Below are 19698 nucleotides of genomic sequence, written 5' to 3'. Positions count from 1 at the left end.
AGTTCCTCCTCTAATTTTCAAATGCAGCTATTTTTCACACACACTAGTTCACTCTGTTAGTGTATGTAATGTAGGGACCAGTCTTGAAATGTTTCCAGTTTAATAAGGGATTCACTGACCATTGCTCTCTATGGTTGGGGTTATTGTTAGCTTATGGTGTTGCAGAGATGACTGGTCATGGTTTTGGCATGTTGTTGTTAGCGTAGGGGCAAATCGATGGAACAACTCTGCATTCAGAGAGACAGCCACTGCTGTAAATATCTGAATGTCTAGTCCTAGAATACAGTATACCCCTACTTGTTCTTTTTTGTTGTCTATTGTTATATATCTCGTATTGTTATGACAAAGTGTTATTTATTTTTGTTTGTTATTATTATATACAAACACATTACTGCCACTGTTTGCATCATGATGTATATGATACTCAGCAACTTTGCTTACATTTGCAGAATGTGATGGCTGGAAAAAGCACATGCCACTGTTATTGTTTAGAAAACAGTGTCGCAAGTATATGTTGTACTGTCCACACTGGAGACCAATGCTGTTTAGATTGAAGCCCAGTTCAGGCCAAAGATTCATGATGAGAAAAAAAATGGTTAAGAGTGATGAAATGAAAAGTTACAATTTTTCAAGCTGGACTGTTTCAGCTTGACTCAAGCTGTCAATGGCGATGTCTGCCGCTTAGCCTGTCACTAGTTACTGGTTTTACAGTGTAACTCATACAGCAGCTTGTAGCAGAGTTAGCTAGCTATGTCAGTCACAGTTGACTGGTCAAAACGCTGGATTACGTCAGTGTGTGTGTGTAAAATGTGCCTGTGTAAAAATTGTGACAAAGACAGCAGCTAATGAAGGTGTGAGTCATGTTGTCAAAGATGCAATCACATCTGTGCCGGTGGAGCTGTGAAGTGGTTTATGTAGTAAAGTAGGAAACTAAGGTCACTGGCAAGCTCCTCCCACTCCCACACTCCCTCCCCCATTTTCCTCCCTGTCTCCCCTCTCTTGTACCAGGCTGTTCCTCTGTAATCGCCTGAGATGTCAGAGACCATTTGTCTTCTGCAACTCACAGACACACACACACACACACACACACACACACACACACACACACACACACACACACATTGTAGTGGCTCTCCAAACCCAGTACAGACCTACTTGTGCATGCTTACTCGAATAGAGGTCTTCTTTGTTCACTACATCAACCCCAGAGCTCGTTCTGTCTCTGTGTGTGTGTGTCTCCTCTGTTCTTCCAAGTTTCTCTGTCTAAGAAACACATTTTTTGGATATAAACTGCAACTTGACAGAGGAGCAGAGGCATACAAGTGCAAGGTTTTTTAAAAAGTAAAAGTAAGAGTATGAACCTGAAATAAAGTGTAATCTTGCCTTGTCAAGACTTGAGAAAGAAAGGACAAACTGTCAACCAATGAACTGTTAGCATGCCTAAATAGATCACCCATGTATCACTTTCTCCACCTGTCCTCACTCAGCACAATATAAAATGAGATGTGAACACAGCTGTGGTTTTAAGGTATGTTACTACTGTACAAATTAGGTCACAGTACACATACACACACACACACACACACACACACATTAAGGTATGTGGTTGTTCAGTACTCTTTTGCCTTCCTCGGTTAAATCCAGTCTGTAACCTTTATGTATTGTCCACGTTGAATGGTCCCCGAATTAAACATGACATCATGAGATGTGGATGTCGTGCCCAGATATTTCAAGAGAAACTACACAAGAGGTCGCTTCTAAAAAGGTCAATATCTTAAATCATTTAAAATATCAGATGTGAATTAAATGTCAGGGGGTTAGTGTCAGCAATGGCTTCTTATTTGAGACGCACAACATTCAATAAATCTACAGGGAACAATCTGTTGTAGTCAGAGGAAAGTACTACCTGCAGAAATGTCCTGAAGGCTCCGATATTGTCACTTGCTCTTACACCTTTTGGAAATATGTTAACTCAGGCAGCCCTCACACACATCTATTGATTGAATGATCCAATGAAAAAAATGGAAAACATTAAAATGCTCTGAAATGTTGACATCAAATCACTAAGGGGAAATAGCATAAAGCTCATGTCAGTAAATGCAAATCAAAGGAAATAAAAAAAACGGTTCGTTCAGGTATTATAGGATATTAATAAGTAACTTACAGTGAAAGACGTTTTTCAGATATTCAGGTTCAACAGTTTAGTTATAAACTGAGCAACAGCTGGGTCAGTGATGATTTACTGGATGCCAGCTGTTGTTGGGTATAGCAGGACTTCAGCACTGTAACGCATTCATGCAGGTTGAAAATGTTCAGAACTTTACCGGAATCGAAGAGTGCAGTCTGTAGAGTGCAGATCCCCACCAGGTGTGTGTGTGCACAGTTGTTGTTCACTTGTGGCCCATACCTTGTTAAGAAGAACGAGGAGTCAGCAGTCAGAAACTGTCAATCACTGCACAGTACTCTGGCTTCATGAGCATACGGTTATAAATGTGTACAAAAAAATATTTGGCTCAATGGGTCCGGTAGTATATGAGATAAGCTCTAACTGCTGCAATACACACGTGCACACTCACACTCACACGACCAAATGTACGATCCCCTCCAGGCTTAGGGCTGTCTGAGTTAAGAATAGATCTTAATGACACAGGAGGAAGTTGTAGCTCTGATTTCTCATTTGAGTTTGACATATTAGACAGCTATACAACTATACAGCATGTTTTGTCTAATAGATGACTGGTGTACTGTGAAAACCGTTGGAGAGGAACCTGAAGTTAATGTTTTGAATGTACTAAGACATATGCATGACTAGCTTAAGTTTGCTAATTTTATAGCAGTTATTTGGTTCATAAGAAGTACTGACTGCTGAAGAAACTTAACATTCTGTGCCACGTACTTAAACAGCCCTAATAACGATACTGCCATTATTTTACATTTGAAAAAATGGCGCTAAGTGTTGCAGTAGTTTCATTTATGATTCCTAAATGAAAATCAAGTGAGGTATGGACATTAGAGTTCTAAATGTTAAACAAAGGGATGTTAGCTTGTTGTTCTTCTTCCAGGATGATAAGAACACAGTGTTGAATTCATTCACATTAATTCTTTAAAGGAGCGGGAAGTTTTCAGATTTTCCTTGTGACCGATACAGTATACTGTATACAGTCAGTAGTTTTGATACTGTTTATTAAAAACCAACACCAGTACCAGCTCTGAGAATCAGCTCTGTAGGTATTATGTAAAAAGGTATTCAGTCCCCGGTCTGTTTCTTCCCATGTCGGATGGATTGAATGCAAACAGACAAATATCACTGCACAGTCGGCAGGCAGGCAGGCAGGCATGCGACCGGTGGAGGCAGGAGGGATTTTCCCATACTGCCTCTGCAGCGGCTGCCCTAGATTCCACTGAACGATTGTCTCGATGCAACTCAGCTATTATTAGAGCTGTATTATCAGGAGAGATGGAGTGAGAGCAGAGAGGAAGGGAAACGCAAAGAGGAAGAAAAAGTGGTTGAGAGAAAAGAAAAAAAAGCATTCCTGTTTTTCTTCCAGTTTGTGTCCTTGCCTTGTGCTGAATATTCAACACTTTTTTTTTGTTTTGTTTCCATCAGAAGTCAGTTTGTATTCTCAACAGTATTGCATATTTCAGACCAGGGTTAAGATTGGCTGTTTATTTGCTTCTGTTTTTGATCCAGAGACATATATATCAGTTAGCAGAAGCAAAGATGAGGTTGAGAGAGGTGAATGACTTGTAATCAGTAATGCCGACTCCTTTTACTTCTAGTTTCAGCAGTAGCCTGCGTAACTAAATACCTTTGTCAGATCTGCAGAGCTAAAAAGCACATGCACAGTGATTTGTGGCACTGCTCTGAAATCTGAGCAGATGTGGAATTTCTAGAGCCACACAAGAGTTTGGCCTGTGTTGCTGCAACATGACATATACCACCACTGTCGCTTTCACACCAGTGCTTCACAGTAGACACAGCTGATTAACAGGTTTAATGATGCTGGAACAAACAAATCTGACCTAATCATTTCCAAATAATGAACACATAGATACAAAGGCTGGACCAGAGAAACAAATAGGGATTTGGTCGCAGTCTAAGTCTGCAAGTCGGTCAGCAGACTCTTTGGTCAAACATATAAGAATCATGTGATTGTTCACCTTTAAAGTATTTATCTGATGATGTTATATATTTTCTCTTACTGTCAGCAGATCCCATGTACATCCTCCTCTGCACCTTACTGCTTGACTGTTGATTAAAAAAAATATTCAAAAGCACATCAGTGAGCAACCTGGTTGATGCTCTTCAGAGCCTCTGAAGAGTTGATTTCAGCCTAGTGAAGCTTCTTCGTCTTCAGAGGAGCCTTATTGATTGATACCAGAGCTGTCACATTTTCAGATTGTTACCAAGTCATTGTCGTGGCCAAAAGAATTCGCAATAGCGATATTATCTCGATATCTCAAGAAAAAAATAAAATAAATAGTGTTAACAGTCTTTTCACTTTATTGTGTGTTTTGTCTTTTTTTTTTCGGGTGAACTGATAAACAAAACATCCAGTGTGCTGAAAATGCACACTGGATTATTATCATTTTTAATTCATTTTTTAAATATCACGGTTACCATCTCTACCGATATATTGGTAACACATTAAAGATAAAACAGGATGAAATCAGTGGCTCTGAAGGATGAGTCTGAGTTAGTATTTTCCTAGTAATGCGTCAACAACAACACAGTGCTATTTTTGGAAGTGCCTTTTCCTTCCATCTCTTCCTCTCACCACTCCCTCCCTCCTCTCTCTTGGGCCCACACATCCTTCGTATGGAGGAGATGAAGGAATAAAGGAGGAGTGAAGCTAGGTCACATCACTCTGCTCAAGGCTGTTTACTGTGCCTCTCTCTCTTGCTTGATCTCCATCTTTTTCTCCATCTATCTCTTTCTCTGTCTGTCAGATTTTTTTTTTCTTCTTCTCCTCAGCTTCTTCTCTCTACTTTTTCACCGTTTCTTATGCATTCTCTCAAGTACCTGTGCTGTATTGAACATCTCCACATGGTCTGTCCTGTTTGTCATCTTCAATGTACTCCAGTGAGTGAGTGAGTGATGACCTTGTGGAAGAGGGAATGTCTGTTCATGCTGTCATTGGGTATTACTTCAGCTCATCTGCTCTCTTATTCTGTCTCTCTCTCCTTCACATTACATTCACCCCAGTGAACCCCTACAACAGAGCCTCTCTTCTCCCCTCTCGATGTTGTGTCTATCTGTCTCTATTGTGTTGGAGCTGTAGCCTGGTTAGACCTTTCTAAGCTCATCTTTTTTTGTAATCTTATTCATCTCCAGCAGTTACATTTTGTTTGTGTGGTTCCTTAACAGGAACATTCTGAATCTTTTCCAAACCTCAACTGCATGTGTGTGTTGCTTCATTCTAGACTTGTTGTCTGAACTTGGACGCGCAGTGATTTTGGAGGTCTTTTGAATCTCGTAGTGTTTTTCATAATGACTAGGTGCTTGTCTTTGTTGTCTGCAGGAAGACATGATAAGACATGATATTTTTTGAGCTAAAGTGAAAAGTGGAGTACAGTGGAAACTTTATTAATGGCATATTTTCTTTATTTCTTGACTGTATACTTTACAGGATTTTCCTGAAAATGGTGTATAGACTCATACAGAAATAATTGCTTTCAGTCATCTCTTCAGTCATCACTAACATTAAATACAAGAACTAGAAAGGGCTGCTTTGTTTTTGATAAAAAAAATTTCAAGTGTGCTTTTAGAGTACAAACTGTGCACAATCTAAAACAGTTCAAAATGTCTTGAAATGTGAACTCAATTCAATTCAAGTGCCAATTCATAACAGAGTTATCTCAAGACACTTTACAGGTGTGTAAACAACACATTCAAAACAAAAAAAAAAAAGAAGACAATCAGAGAGAAACAGGTCCCAGGGCAAAACCCCACACCGAGTAAGCATTTGGCGACAGTGGCGAGGAAAAACTTGCTTTTAACAGGCAGAAACCTCGAGCAGAACCAGACTCAGTGTGGACGGCCTTCTGCTGTGACCGCCTGGGAGGGAGAGAGGAGAGACGGGGAGGACAGAGAGAACAGTGCAGAGCAGGAGCAACAGGATCTGGGCAGGGCCATGCAGAGGGTTCTGGATCCAGCAGCACCATCAGTGCATTAGGCAGGGCCATAGAGGGCTCAGGATCCAGCAGCAGTACCAGGCCCAACTCTTTGGGTTTCAAATATTGTGTATGAATGGGAGCAGCTTAAAAGAATTATTTCAAGTTTCACTTTAAGTATAGACATTGAAAGGAGTTGACATGTCAGCCAAATGCATTTGAAACTAGTCAAACTGTAATTGCTGAAAGTATCAGAAATGGTGAGATTAAGACCTGTGGACAGTTGAATTGACAGTATTTTTCAGTTCAAGTATTTGACTATAAGGGTTTGAGTATAAACATCTGAAGGTGGTATGTAGGCCCTGCCAGCAGTTGAACTATCAGTTGATGTGTACATGTTGAAAGCAGATGAAATGTAACTTTGAGCTCTGTGGTCAATGGTCAGCTTGTTCTGAGTGTTGAATTTGGGGTCATTCAGAAATAAAGGATTTCTAATACCTTGACAATTATATCAACTTTTAAGGATCATTAATAACAAACAATAGCAGGCAGGCAGGCAGTATGCCATTGCAGCATCTTGTTAGCATCTGTCTGCATGTAGAAGTGTCCCAAAACTCTGAGCCCCATCTCTTGGAACATAATGTTTTTTTCTCCATACCTCTATGATGGGTACTTTTGGACAGCCAATCACCAGTCTTAGATCTATGTATGTATGTGCATTGGCTCACTGATGCTGATAACATTTGCTCCTTATTGCCAAGCGACAATACTTGTTGGCATTGAAATAATTAGGTGAATGCCTTAAAATTAAGTTTGATACCCATCCCTATGGCTGTGCAGAAGCGTGTGGGTGTGTGTGTGTGTGTGTGTCTAGAGACTATGATGAGTAGACTGGCTGCAAAATGTAACACAAGGCCATGTGGATGTAGGGGCATTTACACTGAGACCTCCATAGCATGGCCCATTCACTCTCAGTCATGCATGATTAGCTGCTGTGTCCCAAGACTGGCATCCTGCAATCCTCCATCTTTCCCTTTACTCCTACATCATCCCTTTTTTTCTGTGCCACTGTATATCCTTTTGTCCTCATTCATCTGCATGTCTTCTCATTGAACAACTGCCCTGCTATTCCCCCTTGTAGTAATGAAACCTTACACACACGCACACACACTTAACATTGGGAGGGAACATCAAATAAGTCTCTACTCACTGCAGCCCTACTGAATGTCCTGTTCGCATGATGACATTTGTTCTTTTCTGCTCTCTTTCCTTGAACCATGAGATTGTTCTCTCTCTCTCTCTCTTCCCCCCCCCTCTCTCTCTGTCTGACCAATTCTTTGTTGCTTGTTGGTAATTGTGAGGTGAAGCCAGCCAGCAGCCCAATGACTCAGAAGCTGTTTTATATATTTATGTACCTCTGGGGGACCATCTCTCTATCAAAGTCTGTGTCTTTATCCCTAGCTCTCTCTCTCCCCCGCTGATTGATATTCTGTAGCAGTAGAAAGCAGCAGCATCAATTGGTCTGTTGTCAGGGAAGGGGCGCCTTGGTTACAGTGTTGTCAACCTGGTTGGCGTTGTGGTAGGTTAGTCGCTCAGTTTCCAGGCAGCTCAACTTTCCTTTTTTGTTCATCTCATCATTCCTTCTCATGTCACCGTGAATCCTTTTTGCCCTAAGTTGTATTTGACATATTCTGCGTCACTGACCGCTGAAGACGCTCTCACTTTCATTTCCTCTTTGTTCTTAACCACACATTGCTCCAATCTCTTTCCTTCCATTCTTTCCTTTATTTTTGTTTTATCCTTTCTTTGCTATTCTTCTCCTTCATGCTTCATTTTCTGCTGTTTGTCATTGGTGATGCTTTCCCCCGTCATTTTCATGTTCTTCTCATAATTCCTTGCCTCTCTTTGTCTCCACCATGCCATCAGATACATTTTTTCATCATCTCATTCCTCTTTTTTTACTGCTCATTTTTGCTTGATAATAATGATCATATGATGCTTTTCTAATTGTCACCACGTCCATAATACTGCTTGTTTCGATTTACTTGCTTTTTGTAGATCCTGGTCGCTCTCTCTACTACGTTTTCAACTGCAGACCCCCTGAATGTAGGCGGAGTTCTTAGCTGATCACTATCGCGATGCTGTGCCCTCCTGCACTTTTCTCAATGCTGGTTTAAAGCAGCCTTTCATTAGATAATGTAGGTTGGCAGATTGTGCCAGCAAAGGGGCACTTCACTGATTTTATTATTGCAAATCATACTGTTGGGGAGTCTTAGAAACCTCGAAATAAAAACTGTTTCAGTTCTCAGCAACAATTTTGAATGATCAGAATTGCTGGTTTTCCTCGATGAATGTGTGTAAATGCTTTAAGTGGCTTTTCAAAGTGACGGCTAAATACATGTCATGTAAGAAAATGTAAAAGCTTGGTTGTACTCAAGTCAGGGTATTACAACTGGAAAAAATACATATGCATTAAACCCTGCCTGTGAAGGCTCTAACGTTCAGTGTTGTTTCTCAGAGGTGATGAATCAACTTACCGTCATTATGGAGGTTGCAGTAAATATTACAGTAGGTGTTTCGAATGTTTTTTTTTTGTTCTACTCGGATATGCCCAACCCAGTATATTCCCTTTAGTCTGTCAAAGATGCTGACTGGATAGGGATTTGATGACCAATTTCCAAACACATTTCAACGACATTCTAGTCATTACCTCTAATGAAGCACTGCATATTGGCAATAATCCCTCTGATGATAAATGCACAATCAGTTTAAATTAAGACTTGACAAGAGGCTTGTTTGTGGTGATGTTGGATCTGATGTAACATTTTCTCCAGCAGATGCAGCAGTGTTTCAGTTTCTGAAAACAGTGGTTGGAAGGCTTGCATTTAGTACCCCGACTAGTTGTTGCCTTTTGTCTAGGCTAAGGCTGAGGGACAGACAGACAGACAGAGAAGCAAAAGGAGGGCGGTTTAGCTGCTCGAAAACTTATTAAGTCGCCACAAAGGGTTAAATGGCTTGTTGGGCTACAAACTCAGAGTTGTGACCTGATTGACTGATGATTGTTGACTCCCATGTAGGTCACTCTCAATGAAATAAAAAAGAAAGGTGTATAACACTTATTATGATTTACTGACAGTTTTAATTTGCCAGTCACAATAAAGCACACAGCCATAGAGGTGGGCTGAAAACACACATTTAGTAGTAGCACACATAGAATCTCACGTTTATAGTGTCTTTATATTATTGTTGTCTCCTGTTATTCGGTCCTTTTCTCTTCTGTACTGTGTATCTGTATGTGTTTTCTCCATCTTTCTCTGGCGCTCTATTTAAAAGGCAGATTTTACACCTCTCTCTGCATTGGTTCTTTGCTTTCATGCCTTATGTTCATTGGCTGCCAGCAACTTCTTGTGCAGCCAGCCAGAAAGCTGCTGTGCAGCCGTTAGTGATGGGCAGATTATACACCACTGCACCGCCAGTATACACATTTTATACACATATTCACTCCTATATAATCACATACTCTGCATGAATGTGCGTATATGCACACATCAGACATCACAGACAGAAACATCTTGAAGAGGCCATATTATGCTAATTTTCAGCCTCATACATTTATGTGGAGTTTACTAGTATAGGCCATATTATTCTATTAATGTATGTCTGCTGTGTACTAATACTAAGCTAATGCTAATCCTTAGCTTTCATGTTCAAAAATACATATTTTTTCTAATACTGTACATGCAACTCCTGTGTCCTGTCTATATCTTTGCTACCAGGAATTCACTGCAGCCCAGTCTAGCTGCACGTGCACTGTAAATATCACCACAACAATAGCTGCAAAACTACAACCACTGGGCAGTGCAGTGGTTTTGGTTGGTTTGGTTGGTTGCAGCTCACTAATTTGGTCTCATGTTTACATTTTGCAAGTTTTGTAATCTTGTTTTACCCTTATCTTAATCTTTCGCAAATCTGGTTTGGCTATCTGTTATATTGTCTTTGTGAGTATCATGCTCTGAGCTTGTACTATTATCAGCCCTTGTTGATAATCTGTAGTCTGCACTCTGTAAAATCCACACACGCACACACACACACACACACACACACACACAGCTAGTTTTCCCAGTTGTGGTGAAGACATTTCCGTCCTCACCACAACTGGCTCTTGACATCCTTAGATGGTGGGAGTAGATGAAGACTTTTATGTTGGTTGTTTCAGTTAATAACTGAGAAGTTGGCAAGTTTTGCATTGTAGGAGTTAGTATTAAACTCTTTGACCTGTTCTGGCTCTGTATGAATGCCTGGCAAGCTAACTGCTTGGTGGACATTGTGTAAATATGTTACATAGTGACACAGACAGGTATTACAAGAAAAGGCTGGACTGCTGATGAAGCATTTCAGGCAGTTTTGGAACAGTGTTTTCTGTAGGAGTAGACTTTTGGTATAATAACTTTGCAGGTGTTTTACATGCACCAATAAGTTAAATTTCACAATAAAGCAAATGAAAAAACCCAGCAAGCATCATATGCCCATTTTAATAATACACATTGACTGTGCACAGCCTCTTCACCTCTTGGCTAGTGTCAGCTCTGTCCTCTCTGTCTCTGGCCTTCCACTGTTGTTTTTTGCTGCACACTTGAGGCCATAAAATACACTAACTTGAAAGAGGGAGTCAGCTGCATGTCACGGCTGGACTTTAGTGACTCCACAATGGGAATCAAACTTCCAGACCCCTGATACGCATACACAAGGTATCTCTGCACCGTCTTTCATCCAGTGTAATTGTCAGTCTGCAGGTAAATACAAATTAATGTGTAGATATTATAACATATCATGAACATTCTGACCTGACAATGACAGAAATGTCAAACTTGTGTATTTCTTCTTTTGGCACAATTGCATTGTTTATCAGTTGGAAAGTGCTGGAAATGCCAAAGCCACTACTTAACGACAGTTGAGTAGTGGCTTTGGACGTTCTGAAATGTATGTTAGCTATGACATGTAAGGGTTGGGTACTGTTAAGACAAACCAGTGGAACAACATCGGGGATGCTGCTACAGATTCAGGCTCCCCTGAAAATAGATCTCTCTGTGGCCCTTGTCCAGCTGTGAGCCCCGGAACCATTCAGCCATACACATTCTTGTATCATCTGCACAGTATGAACCGGGGTTGTATTGGATGACCCAAGTCTGTAGTCAGCTTCATGATTGTGTCTAAGTCAAAGTGGAGCTATGAGCAGGCCATGAGAACAGAGGGACACACAGCCTGCAGAGATAGTGGGAGTTGATATTATTAATCGGATGCTGTACAGTGATGTAAGTATGGCATCTCCTCTCCTTTGTTCTCTCTGTCTCTTATTTCTGCTCCACGCTGTGCTTGATAAAAACATACTGATTCAGAGCTCTCTTGTGGGTCTGTGTGTGGCCAATGCTCACTGCTGCCTACGGTTACTATAGCAACAGACTCACCAGACATTGAGTTCTCCCGTTCCTGTCATGTGTATGTTTTTCCAAGGTAACAAGGTTCATTTATTTATGACTCTATAACGCAAGGTTGAAAAACAAAGTCCCTTGATGCTACTCAGAAAACAATAATAAGTAAATAATAAATAATAAGTCGTAGCAATAAACTGTTGTTTATAGTGTAGTAGAAAGGATGAGATCAGGAGTTTCACAGCTTGAGGAAAGAAGCTGCTCTGTAGTGTAATGGTACAGCAGCAATTATTTCAGTATCTCTTGTCAACTGGCTACAGTGTGAACAGGCTGTGGGTGGGCTGGGTTTTGTCTTTTAGTATCCAAAGGGGCACCCCACCTCACCTCACTCATATCAGTGATGATTGGTTGATGGGATCAGTGACATTCTAGGCAGTTCTGGGCTGTGTATGTACAAGCAATGTGCCAGTTTGTGATGTTTCCAGCCAGGATGCTTTCTGTAAAAGCATATATTAAAGTTAACAAGAACTTGGCATGGGGGAAATAAGCTTGTGACCAGAAGTTTGCCGGTTCAGTTCCCCGGACTGGCAAAATAAGTCTGTGTCAGAAAAGCCGGAAATCAGCACTTGCTCTTCTTTCATTACCACCCTTAAGCAAGGCCCTGAACCCCAACTGTACCACTGCGCAGCGGCCAGCAGATCAGACTGTGGTTGTACTGGGTAGCTTCCAGGCGTGAATGCTATCTGGACATTCCTGCAAAAGACAGGTTTTCTCACAGTGAATCTTCTTTGAGTATATAAAGTTTATCTGTGCAACACTCCACAACAATGTTGATTTCCCGATATGAATTCTCATGCTTGTTAGTAATTTGTCCTATGATGGTGGTGTCGTCTGCATACTTCACAACCGAGTTTTCTCCCTGTGTGGGATTACAGTCATGGGAGCACACAGCCTTTGTAGCACCTCCTGTGTTGATTTAATGCATTTACAGTTGTTACAGAAATGGTGTAGACAATAATTTAGTTTTATTTTGAATTATATTTTGATTTGATTAATTCACTTCACTGATCTATAAATACTGCATATTTGTTTCCTAACAAGTTCACCATGTCATCTTGTGATGATATATCATTACTGTGTTGACAGCTTGTTTCCCCTTAGGCCTCCTTTAGCTTTTGGCTCATAAAAATACTGGTCCCATTATGTGTCTTCAATTAACTGTAATGAATTAAAACTAAATACCTGGTTTATGTAAATGACTTTCCACATTTACATCTTTGAACTCAGCCCTGTCAGCACATCACTATAAAGCTTGTTATTTGTCCTGGGCCATCAGGCAACACCTTTTTGGCATGGGCTGACTTACAGGCCGTGCATCATGTGAAGGTGTGTTTTAGCATGGATGTCTGTATTTGTTTGCTTTGTGTGAATTTGTGGCAGTAATGCCAGTTTAAACTATTACAGTAAAACACACCCTGGGGTGGTTGTGGTGGTAGTTTTGCCTATATAAAAAATCAAAAGATAAGAGTTGCACTTTATCTAAGTTGCACTTTATCTAAGTTGCACTTTATCAGCAAAGATAAAGATGGCAGGACCACCCCAGGATCACGCTAAGTTGAACAGTTTAGCTGTGTTATACACTATATGGACAAAAGTATTCAGATGTACCTCTTCATGGGGCTTTTCAGGGGTTAGGGTTGGACCCTTACTTCTAGTGATAGAAAATCTTAATGCTTTAGCATACCAGGACCTTTTGGACAATGTTATGCTTCCAACTTTGTGGTCACAATTTGGGGAAGGCCCTTTTCTATTCCAGCAACACTGTGCCTCATTGCACAAAGCAGAGTTGCATAAAGACTGATGATTGGATGAGTTTGGTGTGAAAGAACTTGACTGGCCTACACAGAGCCCTGACCTCAACCCCATCCAACATCTTTGGGATGAACTGGAAGTTTTTGTTAGCCTTTTAGTCCAACATCAGTGGTCTGACCTCACAAATGCTCACCTCACAGAAATCCCAGAATCTTTTGGAAAGCCTTGCCAGCAGAGTGGAAGCTGTTATAGCTGCCAAGCTGTCATTAAAGTCACTGTGGGTGTAATGGTGATGTGTCCCAATACTTTTTTCTATATAGCGTACATTAGCCATGAAGGGCGCAATTTTCAAGAGGAACAGGAATACAGGGCTGTTGCTGTAGGAGGAGGAACCAATGAGAAAGAAAGAGACTGTTTTTACAGGTAAACTGGTTTCCCAATTGGGTAGTGGGTTGTAGTGATGACAGAAAACAGGAAGTGATTATTAAGCTGCCTGCATGATTTTTTTTTTTTTAAGAGTTTTAAAACCTACTGATTTGATTTGGTTTGGAGACATTCTCACTGGTAAATCACCTCAGCAGCAGGGTATCACTGGTGCATTGTTTTTATGCATAGATGTTATATTTTCTTCATAAAATGTTGAGTATTATTTTTTCAACTGTAGTCATTACTGGGTTCTAAAACATGCACATATTTTATTCATTTATGTTGTTAATTATAACGAATTAATGACAAATACGAATGACAGTTACCTGAGCTGAACTGGAGACAGAGACTCTGATAGATGGAGGTTGACCTTTGTTGTCTGAAATGAACTAGAATTGAAAGGATTGATAGACAATGGTAGTACTTGTGAGAGTGATGGATTACATTAGATGAGGTTGGAGGGAGTGATGTCCTGGAATGACTACTACTGATCCAAATGAAATGGTCAGAGGGATCAATAATCAATGGAGAGAGAGGTGTAGAATGAGATGGGTCAACTGATAGAAGCATGAAGGATAGATGGAGGTAGCAATAAATGGATTGAGTGCAGTAACGGTAAACAACAGAGGACAGACTGAGGTAGCTGCCCTCAGTGCCTGCTGGCTGGGTCTGAACATTCATTTGACTGCAGTAGTGCACTATGGGAGAGGGGGAAGGGTGGGAGGCTGAATGAGGAGAGATGCACTCGTTGATCCCACTTCCTCTCTCTACGTATGGAGGGAAGAGTGGGGGAGGGTTGAGTTATATGGAAGGAGAAAGATCAGACTGTGGAGAGAGTGAGGATGAAATGAGGAGATGGAGAGAGAAATTGCTAATGTATGCATGCACAGATGCACACACACACACACACTCATAAAATGACAAGACATTGGAGCAGTCAATCAGTGGATCATATTTTTTACAGTAAATAGAAAAAATAGAATTTCTTTCCCACTGTGCTAAAGTGAAGCCAAAATATCCCCGATGCAATCGCTGCCATCTTGCGCAAATGATGTCATTCTGCGTCAGTCTGCTCAGTTGTGATTGGGTGGTGAAACCACATTCAGTTCATGCCCATACACCTGTCTAACCCAATCACAAGCAGCGATTTCACTCCTTTTTATGGCATCAAATAACTAATTACCGTAAACTCAAATTTATCAGAAAAAAATAACATGAACATACATCAGCGTGATAAGAACCATCGAAACTGACAGAAACCATCTTTAGGCAAATTTTAATTGATGATGGAGGGGGATGGGTTTATGGTCTATACTCTAGCCAGATTTTTTGGCTGTACTTTTTGGGACACCCTCAAATCATCCATCTTTATACACAGTCAGTGGTCAGGAGAGGGCAACAAAAGACTGGGAAAGCTGTGTTCTCTTCAAAAAACACCTGTTTGCAATATTCCGCAAGTAAACAATTTCATTGGTAACAGGTGATGCTATGAAAGGGGCATCCTCGAAAGGCTAAGTTGTTCACAACCTAGAGTGGGGCAAGGTTCACCTCTGTGTGAAACATATCATTGTAAAGGATATTACTACAGTGCAGGAACCCTTTAGAAACCTGTTATCAGTAAACACATTTTGTTTGTAAATGATTTTATTCTGTTTTAATTTACATTTTTCACAGAGTTTTTTTCTTAATCTTATTCTCTTCCCTCATCCACTTTTCCTCCTTTCTGTCCACGAGACCCTCATCTGCCTCGTTCTTCTTTTACTTCTCCATTTTATTACTGCAGTTATGTGTTGGGAAACAGGTGTTTAGTGATTTAATATGGCTCCTAGGTTTAAAAGGTTGTGGGGATTTGTCTGCCTGTACAACGCTGATGTCAAAATGTTCTATCCCAACAGACGGTTCGAATCCAATTGTTAAATGCAAATCCACTGCACTCATGATTGGGTTAGTTTGTGAAAATTGTCTTTCTGTGTGGTGTGCAGGTATATGTGGAATTTGATGACCAGGAGTGGGAGAAGAGAGAGTGGGTGAAGGTCTACGAGGATTTCCAGCTGTTTCTACTGGAGCACCAGCTGGTCTGGGCCAAGAGGAAGGAGGGAGGAGGAGGAGGAGGAGCAGGTGGAGGAGCAGGAGGCCTGCTGCAGGGGACCAAGGCCAGACACATACAGTGGCCTGCTCTGGTAAGACCTGTGTTTTCTATTTATAGATGTGGCACAATAACGGAAACAGTCAGTCTTATAGCTGCACTGCCTGTGCTGTTACATATTCACCACAGTCTCAAAGTATTGAATTCTCTTCAGCTAAGTACAGAGCCTCAGGATCAGTCTTTATTTTCACTGTGTTCTTCCCTTTATTTGTCTCTGCGGTCTTGGATGTGAGTTGCTAATGAGTGGCAGCCCTGCCACAGTTACCAGCTTTGTCATGCTCCACATCAGTTTTGTTGAGCTCACTTGCCAGCTGTTGAGATTCCAGTGGTCACAACATTTGTCCTCGTGATGAGAGAGTTTGTCCGCTACATTGTCAAGCTTCTCTGTTAAACTGTCAAGCTTTTTCAGGGCTTCTCCTTCCCACATCAGTTTATGATGTTTTGTGATTTCTCTGCACTGTGTTTTGCCTCAAGGAGCCTGTTTCTACTGCACAAACTTACCTAGAAACTCAAGAACCGTTTAAGAAATTTGAGTACCTTGCCTGCATTTCTACTAAAAAAATCAGAGTTTTAGTTGCTCATCCATAGTCACTGTTAGTACCAGCTAATGACCCAGGACCTATCAGGACCTCAAAGCTGCTAAAACTTGTCTACAGCTTCATTTACACATTTAAAAGATCATTTATATTATAATAGAAGATGGACATCTGTTGTAACATAATTGTTATAATAAAACAATTAAAACTGATGTAAATTATGTGCAGGCACTGGGAAATAGTCTAAACAGAACTGCTGTGCCTCTGTGGTCTCTGCTGTCTGTGTACTTGGTGGCTGAGAGTATATTCAGGCCTTTAGTTCCTTGTTTACGTCCTTGATAAATTTGGTCAAAAAAGCAGCTGAATATCAAAAACAAAAATAAAAAATGGAAATGGTTAGAATTCTGTTTTCTACTTACTTTTATTTTTTAACACATGGTTGGCTGTAGTTTAGAGCTGCTTATTTTGTCCCCTGGATGGAATATGAGTATAGTGAAGTGAATGTCAGAGTAAAGTGGCAGCTGAAACCACAGTTAGAATATATTTGTCTGACAGTGGTTTTAATTGGACCGCCCCACTCTGTTGTGTCTGTCTGTGTGTCATTATCAGCGAGCACATCAGCAATCTGATGCCAAGTCTGCTCTGTCTCTGTCATCACACACACACACTCACACACATGCTTTAGTGTGGTGGCAGTGTGGTTGCTGTGGTGTTTTTGTTGTTGTCTGTATGTCATCCCATTCCTCACACACACTGTATTGCACACATTTCAGACAGCAGTGGTATGTGTTGACATGCTCATGTTGAAGTATTGTGGACGTGTATCTGTCTGTTGCAGTGAGCACATATTTTAATTGTTTTGGAGCTGGATGTTAGTGTGTCTGTCCCTGACTAAAGCGTTTGGTTCATAAATGTTTGACATTGATGGCATTTAGTTTTAGACTGTGTCTGACTGTCTTGTGTGTGTGTGTGTGTGTGTGTCTATTTGTCTCTGTGTGTTCCTAACAGTGGCTGTAAGCGTGTGCATGGAAATGTGATTCAGTGTTTTGATTATGTAATAGTAGAGTGCACAGCGCCATCTGGCACATGCATGAGAGATAAGAGTTCAAAGACTTGTACACACACGGTGCGCGCACACAGTTTTTTTCCTGGTTGTTTTTCCGTCTGTCTGATTCCTGCTTTGTTTTTCTCTCTGCTGCTAGTGTCACAGCAACAACATCAAAATTTAGTACAGATACACATACACAAGTGGTGAAGCTCTAAGCAGCCAATCACTGATTTTTATTTTTTTATTTTTATAAGAAAATGTTCATTCATTAACAAAAGTGAATGTTATAACAAAAAGAATTCCAAGTTGTACGTTATTCTGAACATGTGAGTTATGTTTATTTAATGTGTGGTAGAGTATTTTATTATCGTTGCTTGAATGTCGTTTTCATGAGAAAACGACATTAAAGGGACCATTCACCCCAAAATCAGAAATATGTATTTTTCGTATTGATTGAAGTGCCTTTTATCTATTTAGATTATTTTGGTGTGAGTTGCCAAGTCTGAGTATTTCCACTGTATTTCAACTATTTCACTTGTTGCTTCTTGCTCAAAGCCCCCAAAGTAGATTTGGACAGCTTCATGTTGTGTTCTAGCTGTTCAGACCTGCTACTGGTTTTCATGAGAATTGTGCCCAGTGTATTAAAAATTGAACGAAATTGCATGACTACAAATGTAATTGACCGACCACTGATAATTTTTGATTTACAGTACTGTGTGAAAGTTTTAGGCAAGTGTGGGGGAAAAAAAGCTGTAAACTAAGAATGCTGTCCAAAATATAAATAATGACGATGTTTATTTTTATCAATTTACAAAATGCAAAGTGAGTGAACCAAAGAAAAATCTAAATCAAATTAATACTTGGTGTTACTACCCTTTGCCTTCAAACTAGCATCAGTTCTTATAGGTACACTTGCACGAAGTCAGGGATTTTGTAGGATTATGGTCAGGTGTATGATCAACCAATTATGCCAAATGTGCCAAAGTTACTAATGATCGTCAATTACACATGTAGATTGAAACACAGTCATTAACTGAAACAGAAACAGCTGTGTAGGAGGCTTAAAACTGGGTGAGGAACAGCCAAACTCTGCTACCAAGGTGAGGTTGTGGAAGATTCATTCAGTTTCATGTCACATGTCATACACCATGCCAAGACTGAGCACAGCAACAAGACACAAGGTAGTTATACTGTATCAGCAGTGTCTCCCAGACAAAAATGTCAAAGCAGACTGGGGTTTCAAGACGGACTGCTTAAGCTCTTTTGAAGAAGGACAAAGAAACGGACAACGCTGAGGATCGTAGACACAGTGGTCAACCAAGGAAAGTTAACGCAGCAGATGAAACCCAGGTACATCCATCTACTGGCCAGAAGTGGTCTTCATGCAAGAGTTGCAGCCAAAAAGCCATACCTCCGACATGGAAAAATAGGAACTGGGGTGCAGAGAAATGGCAGCAGGTGCTCTGAACCAATGAGTCAAAATTTGAAATATTTAGCTGTAGCAGAAGGCAATTTGTTCATCGAAGGGCTGCAGATAAGTACAATAATGAGTGTCTACAGGCAACAGTGAAGCATGGTGGAGCTTCCTTGTAAGTTTGCGCCTGCATTTTTGCAAATGGTGTTGGAAATTTGGTCAAGATTAATGGTATCCTCAATGCTGAGAAATAAAGGCAGATACCATCACGGAGGCATATGATTGGCACCATATTTATTCTGCAGCAGGACAACGACCCAAAACATAAAGCCAGTGTCATTAAGAACCATCTTCAGTGTAAAGAACAAGAAGTTCTGGATATGATGGTATGGCCCCCACAGAGCCGTGATCTCAACATCATCGAGTCTGTCTGGGATTACATGAAGAAAATGAAGGATTTGAGAAAGCCTACATGCACAGAAGATCTGTGATTAGTTCTCCAAGATGTTTGGAACAACCTACCGGCCGAGTTCCTTCAAAAACTATGTGCAAGTGTACCTAGAAGACTTGATGCTGTTTTGAAGGCAAAGTGTGGTCACACCAAATGTTGATTTTATTTTAGATTTCTCTTTTGTTCATACACTGCATTTTGTTAATTAATGAAAATAAACTATTAACACTCCCATTTTTGAACGCATTCTTAGTTTACAGCATTTTTTCACACCTACAAAAAATTCACACCTAAAAATTTGCACAGTACTTTACATTACATT

General features: G+C 40.5%; 1 protein-coding gene across 2 annotated transcripts in view; it reads left to right on the top strand.

The window, feature by feature from the left end:
* The window catches only part of jmjd1cb (jumonji domain containing 1Cb), a 125546-nt gene that overhangs the window by 29057 nt on the left and 76791 nt on the right, over positions 1–19698 (top strand). For both annotated transcript variants that reach the window (XM_046377810.1, XM_046377809.1), the window contains exon 2: positions 15764–15961. In XM_046377810.1, coding sequence (XP_046233766.1) covers positions 15764–15961 — 198 coding nt within the window. The remainder of the gene's footprint in view (positions 1–15763; positions 15962–19698) is intronic.

This window comes from Scatophagus argus, chromosome 21 (assembly GCF_020382885.2).
Source record: "Scatophagus argus isolate fScaArg1 chromosome 21, fScaArg1.pri, whole genome shotgun sequence".
Classification (NCBI taxonomy): domain Eukaryota; kingdom Metazoa; phylum Chordata; class Actinopteri; family Scatophagidae; genus Scatophagus; species Scatophagus argus.
The sequence above is the reverse complement of the archived record's forward strand: the minus strand, read 5'-3'. Positions and strand labels throughout refer to the sequence as shown.